We start from the raw sequence: 10233 nt of genomic DNA, 5'->3' as shown, positions 1-10233 counted from the left end.
TTGGCTGTAGGTCCGGTGATTACTTGCCTTAAAGAAAAAAAAAAGAAAAGAAAAAAAAAAACAAGAAATCTGCAAAGTCAGTTGTGACTAGTGAAAAATAAATAAGATGGTAAAAGTATGCTGTCAACATACTCATACGTTTAAAGATATAGGGGTTCCAGCATGTCAGCCCATCTCTCGAAAACACTTAAATACAAAGAGGTACTCTCAAAATATTGTATAACAAAAATTATGGCAAATCTTTTTTTTTTAACATCACCCGTAACAAAATAAAAAAAACAAAAACAAAAACAACCCCCCACCCCACCCCAAATCTTCTAGCCTTGAGAAAGGCATCACATCAAAATACATTTAAATGCCCACGGTCATGCCTAGTCAAACCCTATCAAAGCCCATCAAATAACCCACCCTCACCTCCCTCCCTCCCTCCCCATTACCCACCCCTCTATCCCTCCCTCCCCAAATCCCATTCACAGTTTTCTCCTCTTAAAATAATATTAATAATCATTAGCATAATAATGACGTATCACATATGCAAATTGAATGGGTTATTGTTGTTTCCAATGATGATTTGTTTGTTTTTTTAAAAAGTGCTTGTTTCATTCCACTGACACAAATGAACAGCAAGGAGTGGAGTAGAAAGAGTGGTGAAAATAACCCAAAAATAAAATAAAGGGAAAAAAAAGAAGTTAAAATAACTTCTGCAACAGCACGTTGAAAAGATCGCAGAGACTGGCGTTCACTCTCAAAACAGACGGCTGTAACGGTGGTGCAGAGTTACTTCGACAACCAAGCTGCTGCGCAGAAGCAGAGAGTGTGTTTGTACAGACTTCATCAACTGACACTGACCAATCAGTGATGTTCAAACGTCCTCTTCACTTCAGAGCGGTGTGAAAACAATGCACTAGACTTTGCTACAAATCATCCTAACTGATGTACATGTGGCGCTCAACTAAAAAATAATAATAATAATAATAATGTGAATGTCTTCACATTTACAAAACAGTACCATAATCTCGACAAAGCTACACGCAGTAGAAACCATAGATGATCACCTATTGTAATTCGTTGTTCTGACAAGTTAAATAAACCCACCCCTCCCAAAAAAACGAAAAAAAAAAAAAATCAAAGCTTTGAAGTATCAAGAATACCTGTAAAACTGTGCTAATTGCATCTCATAATACAAAGTCTTATTACACAATTTTGCCTATTTTCCTGAGTTAATACGTTTCTTGTAACAGACAATATATACTTTTTTTGCCATTTGAATTCTGGGCCTTTCCCTGACACAAATGTTATTATTACTGAAATCATCAACACTATTATTACTTTACAATTGTATGATGATTGGTAAAACAAGGGTACAGAAGATGAAGAAAAAGAAAAAAACCCAGCAAGTTCATAGCTACCATCTAAATGTTTTAAATTACATTTATATCTACGGTACGTTCATATCAAAAATCACTAGTCTTGAACAGAAAATTAAGCGACTACATAATAAAAATGAATTTTTTTTAAAAAATTGCATTTGAGGCCATGGAAGACCCTCCCTGGTCATTTCTGTATTAACATTTAATGGCAGTGTTAAAAAAAAAGTTTGCTACAAGAACAAAATTAGGATGGTGGAGGGGGGCTTTTATGAACAGTAACAGAACAGCCCCCCCTTACTGGATACACCTCGTTTGACCCTTATCTGAAACTTTGGCTTGTCGGGGTTTTTGATCCTGTACTCACTGGCTCACTGATGTCAGCTAACAAACTGGTATACCCTGAGAATTCTGACACTGGAGTCCGTATTCGATGGTCGACCTCTGTCCCAGGATCACTGCCGTAGCTCAGAGGGGTCCGACGTCCTGACTTGAATTGGGAGCCAAAGGCTTGGGCGAAGTTCTCAATCTGGTATGTGGTTTCTTTCGGGGGGTTCAGTGGGGACAGGTCTGGGTAGGTGGAGCCATTTGTGGGTGCTGGAGCGCTTCCTCCAGCCTTGGATTGCTGCCCCTTGGAGCTCTCTGCCGGGGCAGTGAGGTCCTGGGGAGGTAGGTTGAAGGTGCCAGGTGAGTGCTGCTTCTCCAACTGCTCAGTGAGCTCCTGAGATGGAGTCAGCTGCTGGTGGCTAGCAGATTCCAAGCTTAGGTGGTAGCCTGTCTGGGAGGGGGATCCAACGAGCATACCATAGTGGGATTTTGAGGAGGACGAGGAGGAGGTTGATGAAGGAGCAGCGATGGGCAGCGGGGAGGGGACAGCAGGCGGGTAGCCACAGTCCAGTGGGGATGTGGTGTACACGTGTTTGTCAGAGAACAGGGGCCCTGTGGGACTGGAGCTGCTCGAGAGGAGCGGGAAGGGCCCTGTTGCACCGAGGCTGGGGAAGGGTCCGCTATGGCTGGTGCGTTCCAGAGCCTGCAGGAGGAACTTTGAGTACTCGCTCATCACTGCCGTTTTGTCACCACCATTCGGCGAGTCATCCTCCAACTCCGGAGTAACAGGAGCTGCTGGCTGAAGGTCCACATGGTGTGGGTGGTCTGACAGGTCAAAAGTCACATCATGGTGGTGTGTTCCCTCTGGTTTATGGCTATAATGGTCTAGCAGGCTTTGCAATACCTCATCTGGAATGCCCGACTTGTCGTGCTTCAGTTCCAGCGGCGAGGAGTCTAGCATGGCCAGGGTGGGCTCAGGTCCCAGGGAGCCCTGTATTACGCTACTGCCCTGGGATGCCATGTGCAGGGAGCCAGCTCCAAAGTCATTGTTAACTGCATGGAGGTAGCGCCGCTTTTTCACAAACTGCATTGCATCGTCATAGTTGCTGCTGGTGGTGGGCCCCTGCTTGTTGCCCCCGGGTCCCTGAAGCAGACCCATGTTATCTAGGCCAGAAGCCTCCACGTGATCCATGGAGCTGGGCTTCTGACCCAACAGTTTTTGTCCATCAGAACCATCTTCCAGAGAAAGGAGGCCCTTATCAAGTCCCTTACGGCCAGCCTTTTTAAACACCAATTTGGGAGTACGTCCCTGCATGACCTGGTCAGAGCCCGAGGGGTCCATGCTGAAATCTTGCATGCCCAAGTCACGGGCCATCCCCCCAGAAGATGAGGCCACTGCCGCCGAAGCATTCTTCTTTCTCTTGCGTTCGCTGCCCTCCCCATTTTTGGACTTTGCTCTCCTGCGTCCAGAGGTGGTAGAGTTTCCCTGAGTGAGTGAATAGCTGCCCTGGCCTAGCTCTGCTTCGCTGAGCTCCAGCATGCTTGGGTCTAGGCCCTTCTTTATGGCTTCTCCACAAGTCCGTTTGTGCTTCAGTAACCGGTCTGTTCTTGAGAAAAACTAAAAGAGAGAAATGTGGGTTTAGTCTCCGCTGATGGACATTAGTATCTCTAAAATCCCCTTTTTGAAATTTTAACAGAAAATACACTGCAGTGGTAAGCAGCTGGGAACATAACCACTGAATTTGAACAACAGAACTTTATATTCGCTGACCTCTTGTGTGATACAGCTAATCCCATTAAGACCAGGGCTTAAGAGTGGCTTAGATATAAATGCTCAGATGCAAATTATGATAATATATGCACAACTGAAAGAAAAAGGATTTCAAACATATTTAAAAGCTCAAGGAAATGTACACAAAACTAAACAGAGACAGAGAGACTACAAAGTGCCTACTTGTTGGCAGGTGTCGCAGCGATATGGCTTCTCGCCACTGTGTGTCCTTTTGTGCCTCTCCATGTGGTACTTCTGGATAAAGCGCATGTTACACTGGTCACAGCTGAAAGGTTTTTCCCCTGAAAAATACAGCAGTGACAGCATCAGGGCCCGTGCAACTCCCAACAAGTTTACAAAATAAACACGCTGTTCTGGTAGAGCCATTTATTTGAGTTACTGTGTCGGGACTCACCACTGTGAATCTTCTCGTGCCGCTGGAGCAGGTACTTCTGAATGAAGCTCATGTTACACTGACTGCACCGGAAAGGCCTCTCACCTGTGCAGTCAAGAGTACAACCATCCGCTCACCACATTAATTAAATCCCAGCCCGCGCCATAACTGAAGTCACAATAAAATCTATCCTATTCTGGTCGGGTTGCGTAAATATAAAGAAACCTATGAGAGACGTGTAGTAACCAGTAGATATAACAACATATTAGCATGTTTGAGAAACTGCACTGCATTACAGATATAGCATTGCAAAGATGCTATTACAAATCAATGTCTGTAATAATGGAAAAACAAGGAAATGGTTTCAAAATAAAAATAATATTGGATGGACTTTCCGTTAAATGGTTTATGAGTTCTACTTCAATGAGCTAAGTAAGGAATTCCCAGCACAGAGAATGATTAAGATTTCCAGATAGACATGAGTAATCCGTGACTCAATGCTGGCTTTAGTGACTGTCTGGTTTCAAAAGAGGCCCCAGGTGCTTGTGGTGAAGAGCACAATGCCACATGTGTAGATCCATCACATCACAAATCCAAATTTCATTTTCATTCCTCAAATTCTGGTAACAGATCTTTACCCCTAATGGTAGATTCCAGCTGCCTTGAAATGAATCTGGAGCTATGTGATTTATACAAACTTCAGATGTGTTATAACGCAAAGAGACAAGAAACAGGCACTGCCTCTTGTAGCTTTCTCTGTTCTGTTACTGATTTAACGCATCCTTTTTGCATCTCTCATCACTTCATATCCCCCCAACTTAAAGCATTGCAAAGCAACTTCAACAAAAAAAAATCATTTGAATGTATTTATTGTCTAAATACATGAAAACAGTGCCAAGAAGCACTGAAAGTCTCTCACCTGTGTGTATGAGCACGTGTCTACGCAAGTGGTAGGAGCTGCGGAAGGCAGCATTACAGTGCTCACAGATATGTGGTTTAGAGTTGGGGGATAGGCAGGCTCCATCTGCATCCAGCATCAAGTTCTAGAAGGGGAAAAAAACAGAAACAAAATACAAAAAACATGATTATAAGCTCATAATAATAATTTGCTGATTTGAATCAACACTGTAGGGCACCTTTCAACTAACAATGCACATCATTTTCTTGTATAATGAGTCTAGAAAAGTCACCGACCTTTGCAGCATCACTGCGTTTCCTTCGAGCTTTGCCTCCCTGTCCATCTCCATTGCTCTTCCGTCCTCTTCTACCTGATGACTCTTTTGGCTCTTTAACTTGTCTCCCAGACATCTAAAGGCAAACACAACAAACATTGGATTATTTAATTTAGTTCAGTTCATTGCGGTTCTTATTATCTTTGAGCAACTGTAACCACATAATTTCCTTAGGGACTAATAAAGTATTCTGATTCTGATACACGCAGTTAACAGATGGCTGTTATCACTGCTGTCACAGTCAACCAGGCACCATTATATGAAAATTTCCACCCTGAAAGTAAAGGGAAGAAACCAAGCAGAAACAAGGAAACTGGAAAGTTTTACACTAAACTAAACAACAATAAATCTGAAATAATATCTAAAAAAAGCGACCACATCTCACCGGTTCTCCAAGGGTGCGGACATTGCTGAGGCTGAGGTCATGCAGGAGCATGTTCTGGTGATTTTGGTGGTGGGTTCCAAAAGACATATCTGCCATGTCGGTACCACTCTTCCCCGCGCCCCCTCCACCACAGTTCACCCCCTGTGCTCCACCCACGCCGTAGAGGGGCATACGGTAATCCAGCTCACTTGGCCGCTCCTGCTTAATGCCCATGCTGTGAAGGAAGCCCCCTGTGTTTGCAGCGGTGCCGCCCTGGTGTTCTGGAGGCGAGTCACGTTCTTTCTTCAGGATCATCTCCTGGGGCAACTCGCCCATGACGGACTGCGAGGCCAGCCGTGTAAAGCTGGTGACTGGCGGTAAGTGGCTGAACATAAGCATACCTGGTGCAAAATTGGGGTCCATGCCTCCGTTTCGCAAAAACTCATTGCCTATCTTGTCCTGAATAATACTCATGGTGGTAGGTTTCCTTTGTGCAGGGGAGGAGGGTAATTAATCTAAAAAGGAATGCAGGAGGAGAATATCCTGAAAGGGAGAACAGATAAAAAGCTGTGTTCATGATAACAGGCACGAGAGTTCACAGATCCAAACAAACCACTTCATTTTGATGTGTGTCCTTATCACAGGATCACTTCCTCAATCTATAACAGCTACAAAGCAGAGCTACAACAAAATAAACCATTATTGATTAAATAATTCCTACATATTGGCTAATTACCTAATTATTTTAACTCTGCTACAAAGCCTTTGTGCCCTATAATAACCTCTAAATTTTTCTGAATCTTTAAACTTTTTATTTATTACATAATTTTCTAGGACTGACCAAAACACTGGGTTTGATAACTGAAAACCTCAGGGTATGATTTGCACAAATATATTCAGTTTCCAAATGGAAAAAATTTTAAATCGTGCGATATGTCTTACTTAAAACAAATACCTCACTTTATAATTTACAACCAAGCATAATAAAACATCTATTACAACAATAGACTGAATTACTCTATAATAACTTGCATCAACACACTCAATATACCACAGAAATTGACATGTTTCATCAAGAAATTTCAGTTTGAAAATTGTGTGAATGAAGATTTTTGATTTTACATAAAGGAATACAGGTATTTTCTGAATATACCAGAAAAGACATGGTAAGGATTAATATAAATGCATGTGAGCTTAGTGAAGTCATAGAAACCCCAAAACTGTTAAGCTTTTTTGAGGGGGCACTAAAACCACACCATTTCTATTCAATACCTGCAGGAGGTGGTGAAAAAAAAAAAAAATCAAAGATTGCATCTGAAATATGTAATCCTCCTCACGTATTGTTCTACATCTGACTCCACATGTGACTTGGACGGCAGCCAAAATAAAATCGGCGTAGTAGCTTGATCGCTTAGACGTGCATCCCTATTGTTTTGCACTGCTGGACCACACCGCTTGCATCTCTGACTAATAAACCCAGCATGAGCGCAAAAGCTGGAGGCACTGGGCTGCAGTACTGGCAAATTAATCGGCTGAGTACACTTGCCTAAAACAAACGATATTTAGGTCAAATCGTGCCAGACATTAGGAGTGATTTTACGCAGACACAGTCGGGGGACTGTAAGCGCGGTGTTTGTGGAGAACAAGCAGAGTAAGAATTTATTGTTTGGTCTGCACCAGCTGACCATTTGGCTACGTGACACTCCTGTTCAACAGAAAGCGGATGAGCTTTTGTGATGCATAGTAGTTAGCCAGCTAGTTAGCATAGTTAGCTACCCGACTAACCACAATGAGACAACGCATCTCTGCGACCTCAATCAAAACAATCGCCTAAAAATGCCCCAGAAACGAAAGATCAGCCCCTCAAATAAAAGTCACAGCAATACCCAGAGTTACAGGATTCCAAATAACCGTGTGTGTGGTCAGCAATTCATAATTTGATAAGAAATATAATCTTTTAGCATGTTACCTATAGTTGCTATCAAGCTAGCTCACGCTAAAACAGCACCGCTGATTTAATGGTATCAAGGTGAATATTTATGAAATTAACCAGTTTCATTATTTGTAGGGAGCTTTTTAAAAAGTGAACTGGCACGTTTTGGGCAGGAAAATACAAGAAATGGCTAATAACGTGAAGTTAAAACGGACGCTGGCTTTGAAGTGAGCTCAGCGAAACGAAACGCTCATTCTCCAATTCCCCAGCTTTGATGACGCTCGTGAAATCAAATCTGTCTGGCTGCGAGCGACGCTGGCGCTCCGTTTATTGATAGCTAACTTTAGCTGCAATTAAAACCACACAATGCTCACCGGGACAGTCGGATATCAAATCATTCCTCCCCGTTTCCCCTCGTACATGCGGACTTCCGACCTAATAAGCGAGCTACATGAAAACTGCGTGCTTTGCAGCAGCTGTGTTTATAACAATCAACTTGCCACGAGCTAGCTCGTTAGCCGTTAGCTGCCCCGACTGAAAACCCGCATTACGGCCCGTGGAAGAGAAACAATGATGCTGGCTCTCCGTGCATCCCCCGTTTGCGCCGAGCCAGACAATCGTTCGCACGAATCTCTACAAAGTCCTAAGAGAAAATCGCTCCGATTAAAAACCAATTTAATTTCCCACTCACCTACACATGACCGCAGCTGGTTTCAAACGTGCCCGTATTCTCTCTGTAATCGCCGCTTTGGGGTTTTATTGCCAAAACATTGTTCTCCGGCGGTCGCTGTTTTCTTCCATCTTGTCCTGGCGCGGGGAATTATGGGTGTCGCGGACGGGTCGTGAGAGGAGACAGGCGAAGTGCTGCTGAGGTTTCAGAGGTGCTCAACTATGCTGCTTTAGAAACTCCGTGCATTACAGAAGCGCATAACGATACTGCCTCACTATAATGAGAGTTTAAGTTTAGATCTGCGACAGTTGTAATTGGGTTAATGCTTATGTTAAAGGATACTTTCAACTCCTTTGACACACATTTTAATATACATGGTTTGATGTGCACTTTGTGGCACTTCACGAAATAAGCTATCTGCTGCAACAAAAGAAAACACGTTTTTCAGCATAACTCTGACACAGCGTTTTTAGAGTTATTGCGCAAATGCAAGAAAGCAGCCCCATAGATGACGATCAGCATGACTCCAGCCTGAGGACATGGCATTTGTCCTTTGGCTCTTGAGCTGTTCCTGATTAGAGTTTGGAGTGTGGCGGTTTATGTCGTCGACATGTGGCAGGCTGCTACGGTTTGGGAGTGCTGTTTACATCCTGTGTGGGCTTGGTCTTCAGCTGTGTTTAATATGATATTTAAAGTAACATATGCCTAAATTCTAGGACCCAAGGTTTCCCAACTTATTATTGCTTTGTAATGAGAGAACAGTACAACTTCAGTAGCAACTTAATTAATTTCATTTGCCAGTCATTGTGTTAATTCTTGTTATTTATCTCAGGTTTGGCAACAGAAATCATAGAAATCACAAAATGTTTTTATGGTGTAAGAGTTTGTACAGTCCTAACAAGCTTGAAAGTCAATATTTAGTATGACCACTTTTCCTTTTCAACACACTGTTAGAAAAGTCTTCAGGAGTTTGTCTCCAGGCTTCCTGAAGGACATTTAAAGCTCTTTTTTTGGATGTTGGCTGTCTTTTGTTCCGTTCTCTGTCAAGATGATTCCTGTGTGCTTCAATAACTTTTAAGCTCTGGGCCCTGGGGAGGCCAATACATGACTGATGGTGTTCCACTGTATGTTTTTTTTCCATTAAGGTATGCTTTTACTGCATTGGCAATGTGTTTGGAGTAATTTTCATGCTGAAAAATGAAGCTGTTGCCAATCCGATGTTTTCCAGATGGTATTACGTGATGTATCAGAATCTAAAAATACTTTTCAGCATTCATAATTTAATCAATTTCGACAAGATCCCCCAACACCACTGGTAGAAATGCACCGAGTTTTACAGATGGCTATCGACACTCATGGTTGTGCCTCTCTCCTGACCTCCTCCATACATACTGTAGATGATTTAAACCAAAAATCTGAAATGTAGATTCATCACTCCATAAGACCTGTTGCCACTGATTTTAAGTACAGCTGTTGTGTAATTTTGCATTTTGCAGCCTCCTTATTTCTTCAGGACTCAACTTTCAGGTATCCTTCATCTGCTGTAGATAGGTTTTTAGGTCTGCAAATATTCTTTTGCCTTCTACTTCTCAAATTGTCTTTTAAGAACAGACCATACTGAGATATGGCAAGTTTTCAGCTAAATGATACGGTGGTGCAAAAATGATATTGTATGCCTGCCTGTACATTTGGCTAAAGAAAAGGGAACAAATTATGTGTTTCCCTTGAGTTAGGTGGATGGTTTTATATACTTGAATGAGTCATAGGTGAGAGTGAAGTGGCTTGGCAAAACCAAACAAAAAAGAAAGAAAGAAAGAAAGAAAGAAAGAAAGAAAGAAAGAAAATTCCTCTAAAAATATTAAGGTACAAAAAGTGGACTGAAAATGAGTCACAGCCAATATCCAAAGAAAAACTTTCAAGGCCTTCAGAAATCCCATGGAAGTATTGATCAAGACACAGAAGCAAAATATAAAGAAATAAATACTTAAGAGGTTACAATGAATTCAAAATACTAGAACAAGAAACATGAATTAAGTCTAAAATTTCAACCCACTGCAGTTCGAGGGTCTGTAACGTGAAAAATATTCACAGTGTGAAGGTTAAATTTTTCTTGACTTCAATAAATATACTTAGTTTAATTTATAATTTAAAAAAGTGATTTTCCAAAGGTTGGTT

General features: G+C 42.1%; 1 protein-coding gene across 1 annotated transcript; it reads right to left on the bottom strand.

The window, feature by feature from the left end:
- Positions 1-461: 461 nt before the first annotated feature.
- On the bottom strand, positions 462-8266 carry znf281b (zinc finger protein 281b). Its single transcript, XM_084937713.1, has 7 exons — positions 8080-8266; positions 5477-5998; positions 5054-5167; positions 4779-4902; positions 3881-3964; positions 3649-3767; positions 462-3312 (listed from the first exon to the last, which is right to left on the bottom strand). The coding sequence occupies exons 2-7, from the start codon at positions 5927-5929 to the stop codon at positions 1690-1692; spliced, it is 2517 nt and encodes an 838-aa protein (XP_084793839.1). The 5' UTR covers positions 5930-5998; positions 8080-8266; the 3' UTR covers positions 462-1689.
- Between the last annotated feature and the right edge of the window lie 1967 nt (positions 8267-10233).

This window comes from Perissodus microlepis, chromosome 8, assembly GCF_051167445.1.
Source record: "Perissodus microlepis isolate ML-2025 ecotype Zambia chromosome 8, ASM5116744v1, whole genome shotgun sequence".
In the NCBI taxonomy this organism is placed as follows: domain Eukaryota; kingdom Metazoa; phylum Chordata; class Actinopteri; order Cichliformes; family Cichlidae; genus Perissodus; species Perissodus microlepis.
The sequence above is the reverse complement of the archived record's forward strand: the minus strand, read 5'-3'. Positions and strand labels throughout refer to the sequence as shown.